Source organism: Neomonachus schauinslandi, chromosome 6 (genome assembly GCF_002201575.2).
Source record: "Neomonachus schauinslandi chromosome 6, ASM220157v2, whole genome shotgun sequence".
NCBI classification, from domain to species: domain Eukaryota; kingdom Metazoa; phylum Chordata; class Mammalia; order Carnivora; family Phocidae; genus Neomonachus; species Neomonachus schauinslandi.
The window spans coordinates 81739547-81765297 of record NC_058408.1 but is presented as its reverse complement, the minus strand read 5'-3'; the positions used below and the strand labels follow the sequence as shown (position 1 = coordinate 81765297).

At 39.6% G+C, this 25751-nt stretch overlaps 2 protein-coding genes across 6 annotated transcripts in view; one reads left to right on the top strand and one right to left on the bottom strand.

Annotated features, from left to right (window-relative positions):
* ARID4B (AT-rich interaction domain 4B) overlaps positions 1-14841 on the bottom strand; it is a 145284-nt gene extending 130443 nt beyond the window's left edge. Inside the window, exons 1-2 of the mRNA XM_044916014.1 lie at positions 14658-14841; positions 13767-13821 (exon numbers count right to left, since the gene is read on the bottom strand). Of these exons, the coding sequence (XP_044771949.1) occupies positions 13767-13772 (6 nt within the window). The 5' untranslated portion in view covers positions 13773-13821; positions 14658-14841. The remainder of the gene's footprint in view (positions 1-13766; positions 13822-14657) is intronic.
* A 610-nt stretch (positions 14842-15451) lies between these two features.
* GGPS1 (geranylgeranyl diphosphate synthase 1) lies at positions 15452-25750 on the top strand. 5 transcript variants are annotated; one of them, XM_021696163.2, is made up of 4 exons: positions 15452-15650; positions 19300-19392; positions 24648-24718; positions 24958-25750. In XM_021696163.2, exons 2-4 carry the CDS (start codon positions 19323-19325, stop codon positions 25717-25719), a joined length of 903 nt encoding a protein of 300 aa, XP_021551838.1. In that variant the 5' UTR covers positions 15452-15650; positions 19300-19322; the 3' UTR covers positions 25720-25750. The 5 variants fall into 5 exon arrangements, with proteins under 5 accessions (XP_021551838.1, XP_021551841.1, XP_021551839.1 ...); XM_021696164.2 differs by lacking the exon at positions 15452-15650 and adding an exon at positions 17906-18651; XM_044916013.1 differs by lacking the exon at positions 15452-15650 and adding an exon at positions 20922-21025 and having other exon boundaries at positions 19336-19392.
* Position 25751: the final 1 nt, after the last annotated feature.

Genomic DNA, 25751 nt, shown 5'->3' with positions numbered 1-25751 from the left:
GCATATAAGAAAAAATAGTAATTATTAATATACTGGGGGAGAGGGAATGGAAAAATAGAATCAAGTCCAAACAAGTAAATAGAGAATGTTTCCAATGGACAAGAAAACTTAGAACTTAAGGGATGCCGCCCAGACTGTAGTTTTTTAGTCTAAGTAACCCAGTTTGTCACTTGCTACAATAGCTGGGGTCTAAATCCACAGAGCCAAACGATCTTTGAAAGTCTCTTCTAGCTCTATAGGCCACAGTTGTTTCCACTCAAAATTACTTGGCAATATAACCTGAGGATTCATTTTTCTCCTACTATAAAATATTAACTCTTCAAAGCCTTGTACCATTTTCCTCTAATTTACAATACTCATTTTCAAGCCAGTAAAGGTTCTCCCAGAAGAACTAAGTCCACTGTAGTTCATTTTAATATGTTTTCCTATGATTTTTTCTATTTTTAAAATAATAGGATAAATTTACATAAAATATTTAATACTATGATACCGGTAAATTCTAGCTTTATAAGGATTTTCTTTCAGTAAAGAAAGTAGGTAAAAGGTTTCTAAACTACATTCACTATTCCATAAAGCCATCAAAAGGTCACTAAATGGAAACAACTTTATTACTCATTTATAACTAGCAGAGAGGCAGCATGGTTCAGTTTACTAACAAGAGAACAGATTCTGCCATCAGTTTAATGTGTGCCTGTGGGCAAATCACTCAGCATCTTTGCATCTGCTTCTCTGACCATAAAAAAGGAAAAATGCTGCTGACCTACCTCAAAGGGATATTATAAGAAATAACTTAACGACTATGAAACTTTAAAAACATAATGTGCCATTTAAAAACATTATAACGCTAGTGTTAAAAAGTCCTTTCTAAACCACATACTCTGACCCGAAGCATCTGTGGGGGTCAATGCCTACAGTAGTCTGTCCTAAAATTAACCTTTCTAATAAATGCTACTAGGGATCCCAAGAATAGCCTTAGCTTCTCTAGCAGCAGCCATATAGCACAGGGATGCTCCCTCACTAACTTTCCAGCTTACCTTTTAATAGCAATCTCATGCAATACGATTTCATTATTAGTTAGTAGCTGTAATAATAATCCATAGGGCCATGAGGGGCTGTCATAAATGCTACAGACGACTGGGACTATTCACCACTTAGCAGTACTACATATTCAAATAAATTAACAATACTTACTGATTACTTACTGAATGCTAAATACTGCTCTAAAGGAGGTTTCTACACACTTGCCAAAACTTAAGGCTAAAGAAACATAGTGGTGCCCTATACGAATCATTTGGTGGTAGAGAAAAGAGCATATCGAATGCAAATAAAATCTTACTAAAGCCATCAAAAAAGAGTGACAAAGCTCTGTTACGTACTAATGCACAAGGACAGTTTAAAAGTCACAGAACGATACTTATAGTATGAGCCCATTTTTGAAAAACCAAGCATAACAAAATAAATCCTCTTTTGTAAATATATATGTGCAAAGAAAAAGGTATGGAAGAATATATTCCCTACTGTTAGTTAGCTCAAGTTGCCCACAGGAAGTGAGACTGGGGAACATAATGACTTTTACTATTCACTGTACGATTTCTGTAATTTTTAATGTTTATAGCAAATGTTACAAGCAAACCTGTATTGCTTTTATAATAAAAACTTATTAATTTATTTTTTATTAAAATATTTTATTTATTTGAGAGAGTGAGCGAGAGAGATAGATTGAGCATGAGCAAGGGGAAAGGCAGAGGGAGAAGCAGACTCCCCTCTAAGCAGGGAGCCCAATATGGGGCTCGATCCTAGGACCCTGGGATCATGACCCGACTCAAAAGCAGATGCTTAACCAACTAAGCCACCCAGGCGCCCTAAAAACTTATTAATTTAATTTTGCTAGGAATAGAACTAGTTTAGAAAAATAGGTCTCCAAGTTCAGGTAAAGCAAAATTAGGTGACTAAGTGTCAAAAGCCCTCAGACACGAAACAACTTTTCTTAAAAATCACTGGACAACTTTCAGGAAGGATATTCAGATAAAAAATAGAGATGGGTCCTTTGGTGAGATACCCTTATCAAGATAAAACTGAAAAAATGGAAAGCTACATTATTTTAAAACTCCCAAACAGGCATAAGACAAGCTGCCTCATTTAAACTTTGACAGCAATAGTAGCTCCTTTGTCTTCAAGCCTGTTCAGCTTTCCTTTTACTCCTCTCTAGAGTCCAGACAGGCTTGGCAGGGCCCCATCACTCATTTGCCCCACCCCCACAGGCTCCCGATGCCAGACCAGCTTCAGGTGACTAACTGCCACATCAGAAGAGTGATCGGATCAAGAGAAGAAAAAAATGTTTGCCCTACATAAGCAAGGCTAGAGGTGGATGCTTATCCAGAAAATAAATATCTCCAGTGGTTCACCTAATCCAATAACAACCCTCTAGGCTTGGAAGTAAAATTTACTTTTCCCTTGAAAAAAATCCCATCTGGACAAACCAGCTGCAAATTAGAAGAGAGGACAAGTATTATAATTACTAAGAGAAGCTTCTGCATCAGGAAGGGAGGGCTGGAATAAAATAAAAGTTTGAAATGGGAGCAAAGAGTTCTTAGAATAAAGAAATCTGGTTTTCCCCTTCCATGAAATAGTCTCTTTTTTTTTTTAAGATTTTATTTATTTATTTATTTGATAGAGATAAAGAGAGCGAGTGAGCGCACAAGCAGGGGAACGGCAGACAGAGGGAGAAGCAGACTCCTCACTGAGCAGAGCTCGCTCCCAGGACCCCGGGATCATGACCTGAGCCGAAGGCAGATACTTAACTGACTGAGCCACCCAGCTGCTCCTAAATTTTGTTTTTAAGGAATTCATAAAGACAAAAATAACAGGTTTTAACCTTAATCACAAAATTACAACTTTTCCACCAAACTTCCAAATCAACTTTTAAATTAAAAAAGATTAGTGACTATATCACCCTGAAAGCCTACTTTAAACTCACAAGAGTTTGCACATTCTTTCCACAGAACTAATAATAATAGCTACAATTTATTGAGAATTTACTATGTAATAGATCCTGTTATTACATTTAGGCAACCCCCATAACCCCATGAGGTAAATACTACAAACGTTCCTCATTTTAGGCAAGGGCACCAGCCTTCTTAGAAGGTTTAAGAAAACTGCCCACAATCTGGATAAGTAGGAGAGTCCCAATTCAATCCCAAGGAGTCTTGATTAAAGAATCCTCACTCTATCAGTTTACAAAAGACATGACAGGCTTTTATGGGAATAATAATAAAGCTACCACATACTGACTGCTCAGAACTATGTCAAGTTCAGTATAAAGCATTTTAAATGATATTTCATTCGGTACTTACACAACTTTGTAAGGCAACTATTATTATCCCCAGTTTGCAAAAAAAGAAAAGAAAAAAAAGAAACTGATGTTTCCTTTCATTGCAAAAATAAATAACTCTGCCCAAACTTCAACAGCCAAGTAAAGAACAGAGTGAGACAGTACTGGGAACAAGACCTCTCTTTCCAAGCCATATGCTCTTAATCATTTACACTGTTTATTGGGCACTTTAACTAAACAAAGATGGTTTTTATAGTCATATTCAAGTATAGCTTTTTACTATCGGTATAAAGTGAATCTTTTCTTTAAATGCCACTTGCTCAAAGTTTTGTAGTTTATAATCTTCATTTCTGCTATTAAAGTAAATGATTAAAAAATGAGTGATTTTCAAAAAAACTTATTAAACAGGTATCTAGAATTATGCTCTCATAAATGATTATGCCCAGCAAAATTATCAAATTAGGAGACAGCAACCTGTTCCTTGGCAAAGCCTTGACACAGGACTTCAGATATCCTAGAGCTAAGTCATACTGCCAAAAATTTATCTATAAATTAGAAGAAAATGGCTTAAATAAGTCTACATAAAGTATCCATACCACCACCCAAGACACACTACATATAATCTGACATACTTTAATAGCATAAAGCTATTACAGAATTATTATTCTCTTAATTATAGCTAAATTTATCATTTGATATAGGAGCACCTGGGTGGCTCAGTCGGTTCAGAGTCTGCCTTCGGCTCAGGTCATGATCCCAGGGTCCTGGGATCGAGTCCTGCATCGGGCTCCCTGCTCAGCAGAGAGTCTGCTTCTCCCTCTCCCATTGCCCCTCCCCCCCAGCTCATGCTCTCTCACTCACTCTCAAATAAATAAAATCTTTAAAAAAAAGTGATATACATTATTTTCTGTAAGATTTTCTTCCGTATAAATCATAATGGTCCAGAGAATCAGCTTCTGTACCACGTGACTGCCAACATCAGTGTTAAGCTGGAAAGACACTCACACCAGCAAGAGTAATATAATCTCTAACTGTATCCTAAAGCTAAGTATATCTGGATATTCAGTTAGACATTATCCTTGCTCTGGATGATCCCATTTGGCAAATAAGTGAATGTGGAAAAAGTAATAACAAACATACACTAACTTTTATAATAAATAGTTTCATAAGTAAAGCCAGCATGCTAAAAACTACACTTCCAGATTTTCAGAGCAACCTTTTAAAATTATTTTATGAAATGTTTCCATGAATCAAAGGCTATTTATTTGTAATTGAAAAATTCAAATTCATTCCAGAAATTCAAAAACTCAAATATTGTAAGCTATATATGCATTTCATATAAATGCTAACATTTCAAAAATAAAAACTCTTTTCTGATTGTACAGTGATCTAAACAAAAAAAAAAAAAAAGAAAAGAAACTAAGTAGTAACCACTTGATTACCTGTTTGTTTAAGGATAAGATCAGAAGGACATACAAACAACTATTCCTATTAAAATGATTACCAGCATATCAGCAAACAGGTGATACCACAGAGTTGTGTTTCTTAATATCTGTATTACAGGTTCCACTGAGAAGCTGTTAAAAGCTATGGTTCATCTTCCCAAGAAAGCATATGGGTATAGGAAATTTTGCACATAACTCTGGGGAGAGGAGAGATTCACAGCAATCTTGAAGCCCATACTTGGACCTTCCCAATAGAGTATGAGCAAATATTGATTAAGGAATACTGGGAACGGGGCGCCTGGGTGGCTCAGTCGTTAAGGGTCTGCCTTCAGCTCAAGTCATGGTCCCAGCGTCCTGGGATGGAGCCCCGCATGGGGCTCCCTGCTCAGCGGGGAGCCTGCTTCTCCCTCTCCCACTCCCCCTGCTTCTGTTCCCTCTCTCACTGTCTCTCTCTGTCAAATAAATAAACAAAATCTTTAAAAAAAAAAAAAAAGGGGCGCCTGGGTGGCTCAGTCGTTAAGCGTCTGCCTTCGGCTCAGGTCATGATCTCAGGGTCCTGGGATCGAGCCCCGCATCGGGCTCCCTGCTCGGCAAGAGGCCTGCTTCTTCCTCTCCACTCCCCCTGCTTGTGTTCCCTCTCTCGCTGTATCTCTCTCTGTCAAATAAATAAAAATCTTTAAAAAAAAAAAAAAAAGTGTTTTAAAAAAATAAATAAATAAAAAAAATAAAATAAAATAAAAAAAAAAAAGGAATACTGGGAACTATATTCAAAGTAAAACGTGTCATTTTAAAACTTTCCCTTTTTCTTGTCTTTTATTTTGTCCCTTGCTTCTATTAACCAGCCAAAATATGACCATTAGCACAGAAAGTTAAACATGAAGTTTGGTTTCTCTGTCTCTGTAAACTGATCCCCGTAGATCTGCCTTTTATTTTCTAGTAAACTGTTCATATACTTTCATAATCTCCAAACCTGAATGCTATCTCGAATCTTAGTATGAATATGATCAGATTTCTAGAAACACATCATCTTCCATAGAAAACCTGAATGTCAGAATTTCCAGTACTTCTGAAAGCAGAAATGTAACAATTTTTATACAAAAGTTCTCATTTAAAATTAAGTTAAACACACCGATTAGAAGTTTAAGAGATAACAAATATGCATATAGTCTTATTTTGACGTAAAGTAATTATATGAAAATATTTCAATTATCTTGGAAACAAAAGCTAGTTATATAGCTTGTTTTGTTCAATGTCCATTAAGTGTAAAGGAGGCCCAACTGAAAAGAAAAAAGACTGACATACTTTCTTCAGAGGCCTTATCAAATCCATACCTTCTATAATCTACATTTAAATATCAAAAGGATGAACAGGACTATGGCTTCCACCGCTTACTGTTAGTGTCATATAGAATACTAGATCATAATTTTCATGAGTGTAGAAACATCTTTGTTCTGTGACACCAAAAGGAAGGCAGAAGGAGTCTTATTTTTAAACAATTCATCAAGAACAAAAGTTTGTAGGGGCGCCTGGGTGGCTCAGTCGTTAAGCATCTGCCGTCAGCTCAGGTCATGATCCCAGGGTCCTGGGATGGAGCCCCTCATCGGGCTCCCTGCTCAGCAGGAAGCCTGCTTCTCCCTCTCTCACTCCCCCTGCTTGTGTTCCCTCTCTAGCTGTGTTTCTCTCTGTCAAATAAATAAATAAATAAAATTTTTAAAAAAAGAACGAAAATTTTAACTGTTTTAAATTTATCTATTAACAAAAATTTAATATAGCATACCTGTATCTTTTTTACAGCCATATTTAACAGAGCAATACACCACTTAGCATTTTTCACAAATATAAAATATAATGCTTATTTCCAAAAATTACACAGCCCTAACTTCATCCTCAACGCCAGTTTTTCAATTATTCAGCCAAAAAATTGTGTTCTCCTCAACTCTCCTTCCTCTACAATCAATCTGACCAGAACTCCTGCTGGATCTACCTTCAAAAGAGATCTAGACTTTGACCACTCCTCACTTCCCTCACTGTGGTGGCCAATATCCCATCCCACCATCATCATCATTACAGCTATTATTAAAATAGCTTCCTAACTATATCCCACCATCATCATCATCACAGCTATTATTAAAATGGCTTCCTAACTGGTCAGCTTCTAGTCTATCTTCAACTTGCCTTCAGCGTGTTTTTAACACAGCAGTCAGTGATCCCTTAAAAATATAATGAAACTCTGTCACTCTGTAATGAGACTGCATAACTCCTCTGCTCAAAACTCACAGTTTCTATCAGAGTAAAACTCTAATTCTTTCAGAGTAAAAACCACAATCCTTAACAAAGGCTGTCAAGGTCCTAGGTGATCTGATCTGCTCTGCCCCGAACCTGCATCCCCTTTATCTGTCTGACCCATCCCCTCCCATTCTCTTCTTTCCTTACTCTACTCCAGCCACTTCGGCCTCTGTGCAGTTCACTGAACATGTTGAGCTGCCTTTAAAGCCACATGACTAACTCTTTCACATCCTTCAGTCAAGTATTTGCACAAATGTCTTCTCAGTATACTTACCTGACCACCTTATTTAACACTATAACCTGTCCCACCCCCCCCGCATTCCCTACCTTCCTTACCCAGCTCCCCTCTTATTTCCATACTATTTGCCACCTAACAAACTAGAATACTTATTATGTTTATTCCTCTTTGTCTGTCCCCCCACATTAAAATGTAAGATCCACAGGGCCTGGACTTTCTGTTTTGTACATTGATATATCCTAAATGGCTAGAACAGAGACCAATACATAAGTGTTCAATAAATGTTGGATAAATTTTTTAATGTTCAAATCTTTGCTGGCCATGTGATACAATGGCACAAAGTATCTGAAGCTAAACACTCAGCTCTCAACAGGGTTATCAAAGATAGTATTACTACCCTGTAAACAGAAAGATCCACTCCTAGGACCCAAGAAAACTGAAAACATGTTCACACAAAAGCTTACATACAAAAGTTCACAGGAGCATTTATTCATAATAGGCAAAAAGCGGAAATTATCCACATGTCCAACAGCTAGTAAGTGGATTAGCCAAATGTGGTACATCCATTAGATGAAATATTATTCACCAATAAAAAGGAATAAAGTACTGCTACAAAATGAACCTTGAAAATATTATACTAAGTGAGGGTGCCTGGATGGCTCAGTTGGTTAAGCGTCTGCCTTCAGCTCAGGTCATGATCCCATAAGGTCCTGGGATTGAGTCCCACATCAGGCTCCCTGCTCAGTGGAGAGTCTGCTTCTCCCTCTGCCCCTCCTCCCTGTGTGTGTGCGCGCACGTGCTCTCTCCCTCTCACAAAAATAAATAAAATCTTAAAAAAAAAAAAATATTATGCTAAGTGAAAGAAGTCAGGTACAAAGGCCACATATTGTATGATTCCACTGATAGGAAATGTCCAGAACAGGCAATCCCCTAGAGACCGAAAGTAGATTAGTGACTGCCTGGGGAGAGACAGAGGAGGAGAACAAGGAGTGACATCTAATAGGTACAGGTTTCTTGTTGGGAAGACAAAAATGTTCTGCAGTTAAACAGTAGTGAACAGATGCACAATCCTGTGAAAATACTAAATACTGACCTGTACACTTTATTTTTTTTTTTAAGATTTATTTATTTGAGAGACAGCACGTGAGCGAGAGTACTTGAGTGTATGCGGGTGTGGGGAGGAGCAGAGGGAGAAAGAATCTTAAGCAGACTTATTTGCTGAGCATGGAGCCTAATGCCGGGCTCGATGCCACGACGCTGAGATCATGACGTGAGCCAAAATCAAGAATCGGACGCTTAACCGACTGAGCACCCAAGCACCTCTGCACTGTAGACTTTGAAAGGGTGACTTTTATCTCATTTCCTAAAATTTAAAAACAAAACAAAACAAAAAGATGGAAAGGACTGTTCAATGTTCATGGCTCAATGTTCATGGCTCCCTAATAAGGGAAGGCTAAGAGTTGGGAATGCCTTCTTCGCTGTATTCAATCCTAAGAATCCCATCCACCAATTAATCACAGAAGACATATTTTAAAAGGGGAGGGGGAGAGACTAGTCAACCATAAGTAGCAGCAAGAAGCAGAACTTTTCCTTCACATCCAATCCATTCAAATCCTATCATCCCCACCTGCAACAAACCCACCTTCCCACCTGGTCCACCACCATCTCTCACCAGAACTAACTTGGCAGCCTTGCCATTGGTGCCCCTCCTTCTACTCTTGCTCCCCCACAGTCTAGCCTCTGACCAGCAGTTACCGCTTAAAAATGTAAATCAGATCACTTTACTCTCTTGCTCAAGACCCTTCAGTAATTTCCAATACACTCAGGTTTTACTCCAAGTCCTTCCCAAGACCTACAAGGCCCTACACTGAACTGGTCCTTGTGATCTCTCTAGCCTCATCTCCTACCACTCCAGCTCTAAAGGCCTTCCTGTTCCCTAAGGTATGCCACGGTCAAACAGGCCAAATACATTCCTCCCCAGGACCCTAGCCCTTGTATTTTCTGCATAAACCACTCTTCCTCCACATAACTGAATGGCTCACTGTATCACTTGTTTCGCATGATGCTTACATGTCATCTCCAAAAACAGGCCATTTATTACACTCCACCTAAAGTTAACACCTTCTGTCACTGTAACCTCTTATCCTGATTTTGCTTTACTTCACAGCACTTATCACTTTTTTTTTTTGCTTGGTGTCTGTGTGTCCTAATTTAAAGTAAACTCCATGAGGGGAAGAACTCTTGTTTTGTTTACAGCTGTATCCTCAATACCTAGAAGCATGTCTGATACATGGAGGGTACACAATTATTTCTTCAGTGACTGAATTCACAGACTGAAGTAGCAGGAACACATTCTTTAGTGAAATATGTACTCAACCAACATGCTTTTTTAAAAAATTACAAGAGACAATTAGCAATTTAGACAGAACACACATCAGTATTTTACAAAATTACCTGTTCATCAAGAAGACCACAAATTCATAGGACAAAATACATACGCCACATTATAGATGTAAATCCTCTCAAATATTACAGTTAAAAGTTAATTCACACTGAATTAACCATGCCTCTGATTTCTCTTCATCCTACATTTTAACTAGAGGATGTGGACATCCTACAGGTCCCTTCAATACTCAAAACCCTGTACAACATCTTTATTTCAATTCCAACAATACTTCAGGTGACAATAATATCAATCTCATGCCCCATGACAGAAACTTCTTCCCGCCCTAGGGCAAGTTACTAGGTCCTGAATTCTGTTTCCTAGATATCTCAGATCTACCCCCACTGCATTAGTTCAAGCCCCTACTCACTTCTCAGTTGGACTTCTCACCTGGAATCTCCAGATCTTCCATTCAGATCTCCCATTTGGCGTATTCACTACAATACTACCAAAGTGACCTCTCCAGAATATAAATCCACCAACTTTACTCCTTTCAAACAACCTTCAGTGGTTCTATGTACCGTTCAAGAAAATTTTCAACTGCCTAACTTAGCCTTCTCCCATCCTTGCCCTCCTATTTCCATCCCAAACACATCATGCTTTAAGTTAGGCACAGCGAACAGTTTCCAAATACACTATCTTGATTTTTTTCATTTTCCAACATGTAGTCCCGTCTCACTGTTTTTTTACCCTTCTTTGCCCAATGAAAGCTTTAACATTCAGCTTAGATGTCAATTCTACCACAGAACTTTCCATGACTCTGATTTAGATGTCCTCTTCTGTCCTCCCACAGCACTTACCACAATTATTGTATACTGTGGTCAATACTCTTATAATTCAATATGTGCTGTTCTGCTTTGTTTTTCTGTGTCTTCTACTAAATTGTGAGCTCCTTGAGAGCAGATCTGATAGCTTATTCACCTTCATTCCACACTGCCTGATGCATGGGGTTGTTGTTAAATGAATGATTTATGAAAGAGGGTAGAAGGAAGAGGAAGAAAGAAGGGGAAAAGAAGGAGGTAGAGAGAGTGATGGGAGAGGGAAGAAGCAAGTGAAGAAAAAGAAGGAAGGGGGGAAAAAAGGAAGGGAAGAAAAGAGGGAAAGGAGAAGCCAGGGAAAGGAAAGGGGGAAGGAAGGTGGGAGGAAAGGGGAAGGGGGTGAGAACATGCACACAAGCAAAGGGCATTTGTAATCAATCCATTATTTTTGTGTGTTCTAAAGCCAGTGATTACTGAAGATAATGGTAGATCTGAAAAAGCCCACTCTCCCAAGATTCTAAGCACAACCATCTAAATCACTTATCCCATAAAGATTCTGAAATCTCCAGCCTCTCCAGCTTCTCCCACTTCATTTGAAAATTTACTGCAATGTAATGAGAGATGTTAATAATGTGCACGATGTATAAGCAGGAAAACAGTTTTAGTTAGAAAAAAGTAGGAAATGAATTGGACATAATTAAGTCTTAGAATCATTTACAAACTTTTAATAATTTAGGATTTCCTGAAAATGTGCTATCACTGACACTGAAAGACCTATAAAAACTATAAAAAATCCGATATAACCCCAATATCATGACCTATGTTAAGAACAGAACTGCTTTGTGTTACAGTGCTATTTCTCAAAAACACACTGGGCAAAAATATTACAAGACAGAATATACTAGTGAGTGAAGGGGCTTTATTTAAATAAACTCTTGAAGTAAGTACTACAGCAAAATTGTTTCTAAAATACGTAACATTTAAAATGATATATACATTTTTCTTTATTTTGAGACTTTAAAGCAACAACCAGAAAAGTATTACTAAACATTCTTTCAATGCCATCAGTACACTGCCACTTAATAAAATTTAAAAATTTCTTGTGACTAATAAAACAGACAATAAAAACTTAAAAGCTTGCCTCAAAGTACTAGTGTGTTTGGAAAGATCTGATAAATAGCATAAATCCTTCTATATATAGCTCAGTTGTCATTACAATTTAGAAACTGGGAACACACACAAAAAAGAGAAAATGTGAGCCCAATATAATCACTACTAAATACTTTTTGAATTACAACTTTGTTAAAGCAAAATACCAATCATGGGCAACCTCTCAATGTTCACCATGTAAGAAATTACGTTATAAGAAATACGCTAAGTTTGTAGTACTGCTGATTATCAGTAGACTCCCAATGAGAAGACTTACTATACATACAATAACAGGAAGTTCTTCTCGTATAAAATTAGAAATTTAATAACTCTTCCTTTGAACATTAGTAGTACCCTTTTTTAAAAAGGCAATGTTAATGGAAATGCTAAGCACTTAAAATCAGTAGTTCTAAAATGATACCAAAAATTTGCATTTGCCTAATACTATGACACTTTTAAGGCTAAAGTTTCCAACGTAGTTTCATTTTTTAAACACACAAGTTAAAAAAAAAAGGCGGGGGGGAAATGAAAGGAAGAAAACGAAAGAAAAGAAAAGTTAAATCTTAAGGACCTTCAACTTACTGCCTTTCTTTTAATCAAACGTTAACAGAGTACCCAAGATGTGCCAGGCAGTTCACTGGGAACTATGACAGACTGCAGTATCTATCACAAACTAAATCCTGTATTATTCACCTTCTGAATTTATTATATGTTATTCAACCCAACACTTTTCTTAAGAAATTCTCACCCAACACCAAGGAAGATATACAGTTTTTCCTAACAAATTCACTTGTCACTGTTTTACACAGGTCTCAGGAGTTATAAGTAGCATCTGTGACTAATAAAAGGAATCTGTTTCTGAAACATAACTGATTATTTTTTTCATTTACATGAAGATGAGACGAATTCAACAGATATAAACTGTTTCAGGTAGTTTATAGCACCCCAAACTCAAGAAGAAAAAAACTAAAAAAAAAGAAAAACTAGACTAAACTTACTTTGTATAGCTGATACATATTTAAGTAGTCACAGCTTTTACTTTCTTCCATAAACACAAGCATTACAAATTTTCATTTAGATGCAGTACTATAAAAGCAGTTGATCCTGAACAGAAGAAAACTTGTTTTCAAATAATTCACAGGAACTATCAAAAGTAGACAACATTTACATTTTCCCATACTATTCTATGCATTTCTATACTTGTGAACACACTCTACCCTTTCAAGCACTTCCAAATTTGTCATGGATGAAAAATATCTATAGTTTCTAAGTTCCACCAGTTGAATCTCGAAGGGCCAGATACCTAAGGCTTTTCATTCTCCAGTGTATTAAAAAATGACAGCATTCAATTACATAGTCTCTAAAAAAAAAACCTATACTTTCACTGCCATGATCTCTTCCACCAATTAAGTAAACTCTACTTTTTACACACTATCCTCCATTCAGTTAACATGTTTACATTTAAGAGTAACCTGGCCATGGGTTTTCCAAATCAATCCACATTGGTTTTATCACAACATCTAACAATTTACAGACTAAATGGATCAACAAAGAAAAATAAACCATATAATCCTAAATCCCAGGAAATACAAGGAAAAACTGCTATCTCTGAGTTGTGTAAAGATCACAAAGATTCTCTTTAAAAATCTTTCAATTCAGATTATTTTCATGGCTAACCGAATAGGTCTTCTGCTAAAAATTCACAGTACTGTTCACACAATAAACGAGATTTTCTTTCATCAATGTAATCGCTAGAACCACCATACAGTTCAGTTTCTAGAGTCAGATTACCTGACCTGATTTTTCTGTTTTACCTTTTAAAACACTTTATTTCATGCAGTTACTCCTGCCTTACCCTGCAAAAAGAGACGTTCTATATGGGAGAATTATGCTCAGTGCGACATCCTGTAAGTGGCCCCAACTCCACAGCTAAACCGACAGAGAGCCACACCAGCTGAACCCCATCGTCTCCCGGGAAAGGGGCTCGGGCTCCAAGCTACCAAACACACCTTCCTCTGCAAAACTCGGAGGCCCCACACACGACCTCGATCAACCCCCCCGCCCCCACTTCCCCAATTCTAGAACCCCAGAGGTCATTTTCTGTAAGCAATCTTACCTTCATGATGATTCCGGGACCGCGATCCCCTCGAAAACAGCAGATTCACCTGCACCTGGAGGGGAAACAAAAGACACCCGGTCAACACCACAGGCACCCCTCTGTACTGGCGGAGGCGGTGGGAACCGAGCGAAGCCTGAACCCCGAAGCAAAAGCCGTAGCGGACGTCAACCTCCGAAACACGAAACGCCGATGAGGGGCTCCCTGTGGCCTCGCCAGCCCCGCAAACCCAGCCACCTACACAGCTCGGCAGCTTCCCGTCCCCATTGTCGGGACCCGACGGAGTTTCCAGTCTCCGACAATGACGCCATTTCTGTCAGAGAAGAAACTCACAACAAGCCCGGGGGCCGGCGCGGGGCCGGCTGTCCTCCCGGAGGGCCTCCGGGCCCGGCCGAGCGGGTCGGTGCCCCAGAGGGTCGCGCAGCCCCGCGTCCGAGCCGGAGCAGGCCCGGGCCCAAGGGGCCCCGGATGGGGGCGGCGGAGAGGCCAGGCGGGCCGCAGGGCCGCGGGCAGGACCGACCCCACCGCACAACCGCTGCCCACGTCCCGCTCCGAGGCGGAGACCAGACAAGTGCGAGGGGGATCCCCGGCTGCCGGACCGCGGAGACCGCCAGAGGACCGAGGGGCCGGGAAGGGGCACAGCCCCCCGCGCCGGCCCGGGCCCCCCATCGCGGCCCGGAGCCGGTAAAGCGCTGAGTGTGCGGCCGCCAGGCTGGGGGGCGACTCGGGCTTGGCAACTGCACGGGGGCGGGGGCTCCCGGGAGGCCGAGGCCCCGAATCCGGGCGCCCGGCGAGACCCCCGAGCGATCATCCCCTGCTCCTCGGCTGGGCCCGGTGACTCCCGAAAGGACCCCCTTACGAGACGGTGAAAGCCTCAGAAAATGACCCTACCTTCCGCGGAGGCGAGCTCTGACCCTGGCACGTCCAGAGTTCCCTCCCCTACTCCCCCCAAAACCAGTAGGCCCGGGGGAGAGATGGGGGAAGAAGGGCGGCGGGTCCAGCGGTTGCTGAGGCTGAAGCTCCGGCTCCTCCTCCTCCCGCGGCGGCGACTGGTACCTTTGTTTGGCGGCCGCTCGGGCTCCCTCGCTGGGGGGAGGGGGGACGACGAAAAATCCCTCCCGGACTGAAGGTCCGGGCCCCGAATCGCGCTGCCCTCCAGAGGACGGCGGCGCCAGACCCTCTGCGGCTCCCTCCGGGCAAAGGTCCAGGCGGTGGCCGTGGCGGCGGCAAGCTTAAGCTCAAGAGTCTCCCTCCGCTCCGGCGCCCGAGCTCCTCACTCCGGACTCGACTGACGGGCAAACATCGCTTCCCCCCCCCAACCCCAAGTGTCCCCCCTCCCTTCTTTCTCCCCTCCCCTAGATATGTTCCCCTCCCCTACCTCTTTCCCGGAGGGCCTCTTAGACGACCTCGGATTGGTTAACATTCTTTAGAACCCGCCCATACCCTATTCTTATTGGTCCCCGGGATACAAACAACGACGCCATTTTCCCACCACTTCTATGGAAACAGAAAGTTACGCCTCAAAGCTTCCCGGGAAATGTAGTCCAACCTCCCGGGCCAATGGGCAAGCCCTTGCCCAGGAGAACTGCAAGATCCGCAATGCTCCGCGTCTGCATGAGACGAGAAGGGGGGGCGGAGCGACAAAGCAGTGGGGAGGTGACAACGACGCCTGCGCAGTGTGACCGGGATGGCGCATTTTCCTGCACCGAGTAATGCGGTGTCGCTGGCGGCTGAGGAGGGTGGAGAGTTCTGTGGTGAAGTAGGGGGAGGGATCCATGTAGGCGTCAGGCGGCATCTTGGTCTGAACTATAAAGTGGGAAGTTGATGCTGGGTACTACTACTCCCGGACCGGCAGCGCGAAAGTTGTGATATCACCGTTGAACCGTGAGCGGCTGTGGTGGCGGCCGGGGGAAACCCGGATGGGAATGAGGGCGGGGGAGGCTGGAAGGCGGGGTCGAGAGGAAAGAAAGAAAGGAGGGTGAGGACCCGGATGCTGAACCGGATTGTGTATGAATTTTCCATCCTTGCTAGAGAAGGGGAGGAGCTGTAGGTGACCCAGTAGGGCGGAAGGAGGCATCTGAGCGGAGAGGAAGCAGGAACCTCACCGACCCTGCAGGCTCTGGACTAGCAGAGTACCCCCTTGAAGCCCTTTTGCCAAGTCTGTTAAAAATCGGCCTTGAAGTTATTTAAATCCACTGCCTGTATCTCGGGCAGTTTTCTTCAGGTTTATCATCTCCCAAAGTTTGAGTGGAAGGATTCATTCTGCGTTTCACAGCTACACTTATTTTGTATGTCACTATTTAGCGATTTTGAAACCAGATCATTCCCTTAAAAAAAAAAAAAAAACTTGCACGGTATTTTAACTTTTTATATTGCAAGTGTGTGCCCTGATTTCGTCCTCTAGCGAGTTAGAAGGCACTTTCTGTTCATTCAATCCTTCACATATCTATTGAACACCTACCATATAGAAAATCCGTACAGATATGAAGTAAAATGGACACACGACTGTGAAATTGGTAACAGTGGTGACTGCTACAAAGGAGAGTTACGTGATGATTTAAAATAGGGAATTTTGCTTAAGGGAAGTAGAGTGAGGATCGAGCTGAGAGTGGGTTAGCAAGAGTTAACTAAGGAAAGAACATTCCAGGCAGAAAAAATATGTTGGAAAGCCTTGTATCTAGAGGGAGCTTTTAAAGTGTGAAGAACTAACATAATAACAAAAATAATAATGAGATAAAGTGTGAAGAACTAAAGTTGGGGTGGGGGAGGCGGGAGAGTAGTCCAATCTTAGTTTGTTAAGGAGTTTTATTTTTAACTTAAGAGCAAAGGGATGTCTTTGAAGGGTTCTCAGGTGGTTGGGAAATAGGGCCAGATCTGAATTTTGCAAAGATGGCTGAAGAGTAGAGGTCTAGATTGAGGGGCAAATGCAGGGAGCCCAACTAGGAGATTATTTCAGTAATAGTCCACACACAGGGGATAATCTATTTTTATATTAATATTCATCCATCAATTGTAGGAACAAATTAAAGGCACTTTTCCAGTTTTGAAAGTGAGTAGTTTCAGACTCTCTCACAGAGGCATTCTGTAGTTATTCAATCTAAAAACAAGTTAGTAGATTTCATGTAACACTAATGCCTCAATATATTTGAGTCTAGTACCTGGTGGCTGAAATTTCTAGCCATAATAGGAGTCCTTTGCGTTAAAAAAAAAAAAAAAAAAGGGAAAAAAATCAGGTAGGGTATAGGCCACAGTGTGTAGAACCCCTGAGACTTAAGAAGACACAAAACAGATTACTTTTCAATACCTAGAAAAATTGAGGTTCCTGTGTTTTCCTGCTACTGAGAATACTTGTGTATAAACATCCTCTAGGAAAGGAACGTTAATTCACGTAATAATTAGTATTTTTGTATTTTAATGGCATCAACCAAAGCCTTAAGAATTGGAACAAAGGTTAGTTAGCTCTGACTTCTGGGCAAAGTATACTTGTCTCCAGATAGAGACAAAAGAGTTCTTGAAAGGTGGACACATAACTCATAAGATAAATGTGTTCTGGAGGTTGTGAAAAAAGATAAACGTGATTATTGCTTTCAACCTAGTTGTGAAGAGATGGCTACCAACTGTTTTAAAGGCAGAAGTGTATAAAAGATGCCCTTTTTTGTTTATCCTACCCCTAATTCTTTCTGTTCAGTAATCTTTTATGTAAGTGATTATTCTTCCTGCTTGTCACCTTTTTTTTTTTTTTTTAAAGATTTTATTTATTTGACAGAGACACAGCAAGAGAGGGAACACAAGCAGGGGGAGTGGGAGAGGGAAAAACAGGCTTCCCGCCGAGCAGGGAGTCTGCCTCTCCCTCTGACCCTCCCCCCTCTCATGTGCTCTCTCTCTCATTCTCTCTCTCTCAAATAAAAAAAAAATAAAATCTTAAAAAAAAAAAAAAAGAATGGGGTAACATGTCAAACTTAAACAGTATAGATAAGAGGGGTGCCTGGGTGGCTCAGTCAGTTAAGCGTCTGCCTTCGGCTCAGGTCATGATCCCAGGGTCCTGGGATCCCAGAGTCCTGGGATCAAGTCCCGCATCAGCTCCCTGCTCAGCGGGGAGCCTGCTTCTCCCTCTGTCTCGGGCTGCAGCCCAACCTGCTTTTGTTCTCTCTCTCGATCTCTCTCTGTCAAATAAATAAAATCTTTAAAAATAAATAAAATAATAAACAGTATAGATAAGAGATTACTAATTTTTAGATAATTTCAAAATATTTTCTGAACTTTTTTTTCCACTGAGACAGACTGGGTATTAATTGTCAGTCAAGGCAGGTGTAAAACTTTTCTACATGGAGTGTTTGTCTTTTAGGTCATATTGCTAAGATGATTTCCTTTGCTGGAATGCTCAGTTCTTAAGATTGTTTCACCTAGTTACTCAAGAGGAGATTACTAAAAACTTACTTTTCAATCCTTTTGGTTCATGATCCTGAATACCAAATCATTGTTATAGAAGCAAAAGAAAGCAGATAAAGGTGAGAAACCACCTAAAATGTGCCCAAGATGTCAGAGCAATGAGAAAAGAAGATTCCTAAGATAAGGAGAAATAAAAATTGCAAAGATACTTACAAAGAAACCAAGTGGGGATTGGATTCAACAGTAAAGAAGTATTGTAGAAGACCATGAGGGGTATTCTAGAAAATATTGAAGTAAATGTAAAACTCAGATAATAAATCACTACAAGGGAATAGTGTGTGTATGTGTGTGTGTGTGTGTGTGTGTAGGTACAGGCTAATATTTTTGATAATTGCATTCAAGTTAATGCACGTCTTGGATTAATTGTCATTTTAGGTATGTACAATTAATAGGATTGGTTGTAAAGAAAGTACAAGAGAGCGTTGGTGGTATAGTGGTGAGCATAGCTGCCTTCCAAGAAAGTACAAGAGATAAGTTTTCCCCTTACATTTTAAGTATATAAAATTTATTCATCTTAATGCTGATTGAAAAAAGTATGCTTACTAATTTATGTAATAAATCAAATATAGAAGTATAATTCTGTGGATTTGTTTTGACATTGATTTGATGTCAACAATTTAAGCCTTTATGGTTGAGTAAAATAAGAAAGGCTTAGTATAAGTTTTTTAACTAAGGCTGACCAATGAATCACTTGAAGATTTCCTTTTTTTTTCCTTATGAGAGATAATTTACATATATAGTTCACCCACTTAAAGTTTAAATTTCAGTATATATACAGGGTTGTGCAACCATCACCACAATCTAATTTTAGAATATTTTAATCCCTACAGAAAGAAGCTTCATACTCCCTGTTCTTGCTACCCCAACTCTAGGCAATCATCAGTCTACTTTCTGTCTTTATAGATTTGTTCTGAAGACTGGCTTCTTTCACTTAGCATGTTTCAAGATTTCATATATGTAGAATTTTCTTATACAACAAAACTGAAAGTCTGCCGGTACAAAAACACCTTGAGATACAAATTCCTTTGCATTTGAAACTCAAAATTAATTTAGTTATTAAGATTATATTTCTCCTTTTTCACAGATCAGCTTTGAAATTTAAAAACAATGGAGAAGACTCAAGAAACAGTCCAAAGAATTCTTCTAGAACCCTATAAATATTTACTTCAGTTACCAGGTAACTGTTTAGTTATGGTCCTTATAGGGTCTTGTGATAGAGTAGTGGTCATTCAAATGCTAGCATACAGAAAAGGTTAGACTTACCAGCTCTTAAGATTTCCTATTTAATAAGGTGATACATATGAGAAAAATGACAAATAGAGCTTTTTAGTTTTTTGTTCTTAAAAGAGATATTTTTGGGACGCCTGGGTGGCTCATTCGGTTAAGCATCTGCCTTTCACTCGGGGTTGAGTCCTGCATCGGGTTACCTGCTCAGTGGGGAGCCTGCGTCTCCATCTGCCTGCTACTCCCCCTGCTTGTGCGCTCTCTCTGACAAATAAAATCTTTTTAAAAAAGGATATTTTTGAAGCTCCCTTTTAAAAATGTCCAATTATACAACATAACAAAAAAAAATACTGAAAACATTTGAATACGTCATTAGAGGTTTTATTCTTTAGGGATGCCACACATTCCTATTCCCCACTATTTAGATATCAGGGGTTTTTATGCCAATTTGTGTAACAATAAAAAGCTTTACTCTACTTTCCATGTTCATGTTTTCTACTACCACGCATACACTGCATTTCTTATGCTACTAGTTCCTTTAAGAGCCAAATAGTAATGCATCTCTAAGTCACATTACTTGGAAACATAGCCCACATTATTCCTATATGAAGATGGGTCACCTGAACATAGCTTCTTACAGTAACACCTGCCTAATCATGTATATGCATGTTTTATTTTGCTATTTTTTTAACTTGGTCTGGAAAATGGTAATAGCAAGTTAAAACTCATATATATAATAAGTGTGGGTTCTTGAATAAAATGAATAAAAATTCATTCACAAACCAGTTACTTGAAACTTGGAATGCTCTTTCTTGTAGAAATTATATGAAAGATGATAAGTTAGTTGACAGCCATAAAAACCTATTTAGCCCATAAGATAGCTAACCTATAGACCAGTGATGTTCTCAGCTCAATCACAATAAACACTTTTTCATTTCTGTTCTAAAGTGCACACCTTTCTTTATGGGCACACCTCAGTGGTATTATGTGTGTTTCTATTCTTCCTAAGCCTGGAGAGGATAAATATGGTTATCTAAAGCAGAAGAGTGGTAGCTCCCCAGCTACATCTTGAAAGCCATCATGATTAGTGTCATTTCTATTCTGGCAGACCTAAATGGAGACGTACCTGCTAATGTCAGTGCTTCAAAGGAATGGAGGGAACCATCTACTCCCCAACTCAAATTATACCCAGCCATATTGTCTGATATAACTCACCAAAGCTTATTAAATGAAATTTAATTGACAGCATAAAGATACTCCATAGTACTATAGAAGCAATATGAAAGGATCCTAAGTTTTTTGGATATAAATTACCTTCCACCATGATGATTCCAGAGACAAAAAAAATAAAATAAAATCCTTCTTCTTATAAGTTAAAATCCAAACGTATTAAAGATGAAATCCTCAAGATCCAAAGGACAAAGAAGATACACACTTTTTAAAAAACTAGTCAGTCTGTTACTATTTTTATATTCATTACAGATAGTGCACCTCTTTATTGCCTACACCCAGGGCAGACAACGTCGACTGCTTGCCCTTGGCTTGGTGCTGCTTTTTATTGATATATAACTGCATAAACAATGATCGTAAGTACACTCAAAAAGTTAACCAGGGGGTTACCTGGGTGGGTCAGTCAGTTGAGCATCTAACTTCAGCTCACGTCATGATCTCAGGGTCCTGGGATCAAGCCCCATGTTGGGGCTCTCACTCAGCAGGGAGTCTGCTTCTCTTCCTATCCTTCTGCCCCTCCCCTCAAAGCACACGCACGCGTGCTCTCTCTCTCTAAAAAAAAAAAAAAAAAAGGAATCAGAAAAAACACGAAGAAGAATGAAAAGGAAAAGTTGCCTGCTATTTAAGAAAAAGCCAAGGGGTGTCTGGGTGGCTTAGTCAGTTCAGCATCTTGACTCTTGATTTCAGCTCAGGTCATGATCTCAGGGTGGTGAGATCAGATTCTCTCTCCCTCTGCCCCACACACCCCCCCCCCGCCGGAAAAAGAAAAAGCCAAGAGACCCCTTTTGAGCGGTATTTATTCAGCAGCTGGTAACTACACTTATTTCAGAGTCTCCTGCTGAGAAACATGATGTTACTCCTGCACTCTACTGTTGTTGGACTTATTTTGTAACAAGTTTGCAAACACTGGCTAGAACTGGGCTATGGTAAAACATGCCAGTTATCAGTGCTGTAAAGAGTCTTAAAGAGCATCTCCTGTTCTGCTACTGTGCAAAGCAAGGACTGTCTGTAGCTACAATTTAGCAATACTGTTTACCTGTGTAATGAACTTCTGTAACATTTTTTTTAATCATTATCTTGAAGTAGTATTTTAAGCCATTAGATAACAAACCTCTTGTTATGTTTCTCACTTTTTTAAATTTAATATAATCTTGCATCTATTATAGAATATAACCTTAGAAGATTTTCCTAAAGAAATAAAAAATTATGAAGCACCTAGCTGACTCAGTGGAGCATGTGACTCTTGACCTTGGGATTGTAAATTTAAGCTCCACAGTGGGTGTAGAGAATACTTAAAAAAATAAAAATCTTCATGTTGCCTGGGTGGCTCAGTCAGTTAAGCGTCTGCCTTTGGCTCAGGTCATGATCTTGGGGTCCTGGGATCAAGCCCCACGTCGGGCTCCCCACTAGTGGGGAGTCTGCTTCTCCCTCTCCCTCTGCCCCTCCCCCTGACTTGTGCTCTCTCCCTCTCTATCTGAAATGAATAAATAGAATCTTTAAAAAGTAAATTACAAAACAAATAAAAATAAAGATCTTTAAAAAGAAATAGGGGAAAAAATAGGGAGTGGGGGAATTGGGTGATGGGGGTTAAGGAGAACACTTGATGTAATGAGCATTGGGTGTTATATGCAACTGATAAAATCAGTAAATTCTACCCCACAAACTAATAATACAGTATAATGTTAACTAAATTGAATTTAAATTTAAAAAAAAATTTTTTAATGGGGGGGTGCCTGGGTGGTTCAGTTTGTTAAGCGCCCATCTCATGATTTCAGCTCAGGTCATGATCTCAGGGTCATGAGATTGATCCCTCATTGGGCTCCATGAGGAGTCTGCTTGAGATTCTCTCCCTCTCCTTCTGCCACTTTGTGCGTACATCTGATCTCTCCTCCCCCCCAAATTAATTAATTAATTAATTAAACCTTTTAAAAAAATAGGGAATTGCATTATGGATAATAAACCTATTTTTCACAGAGAACTTCGGAGTTCCTAAAGTGACTTAAAGGTGGTCCAGGCCATTTATTCTGTTGGAAAGTTGCTCTTGCTCATAAAAGATTATAATAATTAATAATTATTAATATTAGGATTTTCTGAAATTTGTGAAATCAAATGACTTTTATTTATTTGTCCTAGTGTAGGTGCCCAGGCCAGGAGTTAGTAACATTAAGGTCTTTTAAAGAGGAAGGCTAATTGGGGGCACCTGGGTGGCTCAGTTGAGCATTAGACTCTTGACTTCTGCTCAGGTCATGATCTTGGGTTCATGGGATCAAGCCCTAGCTTCGGGTTCCGCACTCAGCACAGAGTCTGCCTGTCCCTCTCCCTCCCTCTCTGCCCCTACCCCCACTCACGCACTCTCTCTCCTTCTAAAATAAATCTTTTTAAAAAATAAAGAGGAAAGATAATTATCATTTGTTTCTTTTAATTTTGAGGGATCTCTATGACTAGTACCTGTTAGAAACTATTTGGGGCCTTAAAAATATCAATCCAGACCCCAGAATCTGGTTAAAGGAAAAAAATATTAAAACACAACTGCATGACCTATAAGTTAAGCCATTTATTGTGCTGTTTTCTATGTACATTCTAAAGCAAAAAGGAAAATGTGGCTCTACATTGATTCTTTGTGTTCTTCATCTTCTGAACTTGTTTTTTAGGCAGTATGGGTTACTTTGCACAGACGTGCTTTGTAAGTATAGCTCAGATTGGCCTTTGTTAAACTGGAAAGTAAATCAAAAGTATAAAGTATATAGCTGCTACCCAGACCGTGCTCACCTTAAAGGTTAGTAGACAGAAAATACTGCTTCTTGAACCTTAAGAGATCCTTCCCTTTTAGACTTCTCACAAAAAGTGCAACTTTCTTTCATTTGGATATGGGATGAGAGTTTATGTATTCATTTGCTTGGGTGACTGGTGCAGAGAAAACAGATAGGTTTTTGTTCACACACACACAAAATAACTGTTTTTGTTCACTGAAACTTTTTATGTAACTTTTCCTGAAACCTCATCTGAAATTAGGATGTTACTGTGCATTCCCTCTAGCAGGAAGCTCGTAGAACATTATTAAAAGATCTTGTTGGGGTTTTTATCTACCATTCCTTTATATTTGGGCAAAAATGACTTCTATTGATAACTACTACCCAAAAACCTCTTGAGCTTTCCATGTAAGAAAATGATAATATTGAAAAACTAATGGCCCTAGTCAAAATAAAGAGATTAACTTTTGACCAAACTGGGATGCTAAAAAGGAATACTTCAGGGAATTGTCATCTCATTTTTTGATAGGAAAGAAGCAGAGTTGTACAATCTCTAAAACCTTAATTTAAAGGAATGGTAGATAATTTCAAGAGGTAATTTTATGAGATTTTATTGAATTCAATAGCAAAGTACATTTCATTAGAAATACCTATACTTCTTGGGTGCCTGGGTGGCTCAGTCGTTAAGCGTCTGCCTTCAGCTCAGGTCATGGTCCCAGGGTCCTGGGATCGAGCCCCACATCAGGCTCCCTGCTTGGCGGGAAGCCTGCTTCTCTCTCTCCCACTCCCCCTGCTTGTGTTCCCTCTCTCGCTGTGTCTCTCTCTGTCAAATAAATAAAAAATCTTAAAAAAAAAAAAATACCTATAGTTCTCTGAAACAGACATTGCTAATTAACTGCCACTGACTAGACCGACTTATTTTTCAAAAAAGGAATGAATTAGATCATAGTTCATAAAATGCCCATTTCATTCCAAAATTGCTGATACAAGTTAAGATGAAAGGAGTGGGCTTACTAGTGGGCCATTTGAATACTTTAGAATCTCTTTGCATGCCCTAATTTCAAAAGGCTGTGAGCTTTTAGAATGTGAATTTTGGTAGAGGGGGCAGTAGGGGCCCAGCAGTGATGGGGCTGGATTCAAGTTTGAACAGTTTTCAAGGAGGTTTCTGAATGTATTTTTAATAACTGAAATATTAATTTTATTGCCAAATTTTATTCTTTAATTTCAGGTAAACAAGTGAGAACCAAACTTTCACAGGCATTTAATCATTGGCTAAAAGTTCCAGAAGACAAGCTACAGGTATTTAGGCAATTCTAACCTCATTCTTAATCCCTAATAAATTAATAGATGTCACATAAAATACCTCTTGCTCATAGTTGAGTTTAATGTGCATACATGTATTGTTTTATATTGAGGTTGCTAAATAATTGTTCATTGCAAAAACTAAGAAATCTGAGACTCTCATAATCTGTTAAGTATTTATAAGCTGTTTTGAATAGCTCAAATAAAATGAAATTATCACTTGTCTTTTTTGTTAGATTATCATTGAAGTGACAGAAATGTTGCATAATGCCAGTTTGCTCATCGATGATATTGAAGACAACTCAAAACTCCGACGTGGCTTTCCAGTGGCACACAGCATCTATGGAATTCCATCTGTCATCAATTCTGCCAATTATGTATATTTTCTTGGCCTAGAGAAAGTCTTAACCCTTGATCACCCAGATGCAGTGAAGCTTTTTACCCACCAGCTTTTGGAACTCCATCAGGGACAAGGTCTAGATATTTATTGGAGGGATAATTACACTTGTCCCACTGAAGAAGAATATAAAGCGATGGTGCTACAAAAGACAGGTGGACTATTTGGATTAGCAGTAGGTCTCATGCAGTTGTTCTCTGATTACAAAGAAGATCTAAAGCCACTACTTAATACACTTGGGCTCTTTTTCCAAATTAGGGATGATTATGCTAATCTACACTCCAAAGAATACAGTGAAAACAAAAGCTTTTGTGAAGATCTAACAGAGGGAAAGTTTTCATTCCCTACTATTCACGCTATTTGGTCAAGGCCTGAAAGTACCCAGGTGCAGAATATATTGCGCCAGAGAACCGAAAACGTAGATATTAAAAAATACTGTGTACATTATCTTGAGAATGTAGGTTCTTTTGAATACACTCGGAGTACTCTTAAAGAGCTTGAATCTAAAGCCTATAAACAAATTGATGCGCGTGGTGGGAACCCTGAGCTTGTAGCTCTAATAAAGCACTTAAGCAAAATGTTCAAAGAAGAGGATGAATAATATTAAGCCATTCTTGATTAAGCCTGGTAGCT

Bases quoted from the DNA above. Each gene is read 5' to 3' on its own strand.
- GGPS1 (XM_021696163.2), top strand. From the start codon at position 19,323: ATGGAGAAGACTCAAGAAACAGTCCAAAGAATTCTTCTAGAACCCTAT. The intron at 19,393-24,647 runs GTAACTGTTTAG...CTTTAATTTCAG, and splicing joins ATATTTACTTCAGTTACCAG to GTAAACAAGTGAGAACCAAA. The intron at 24,719-24,957 runs GTATTTAGGCAA...CTTTTTTGTTAG, and splicing joins TTCCAGAAGACAAGCTACAG to ATTATCATTGAAGTGACAGA.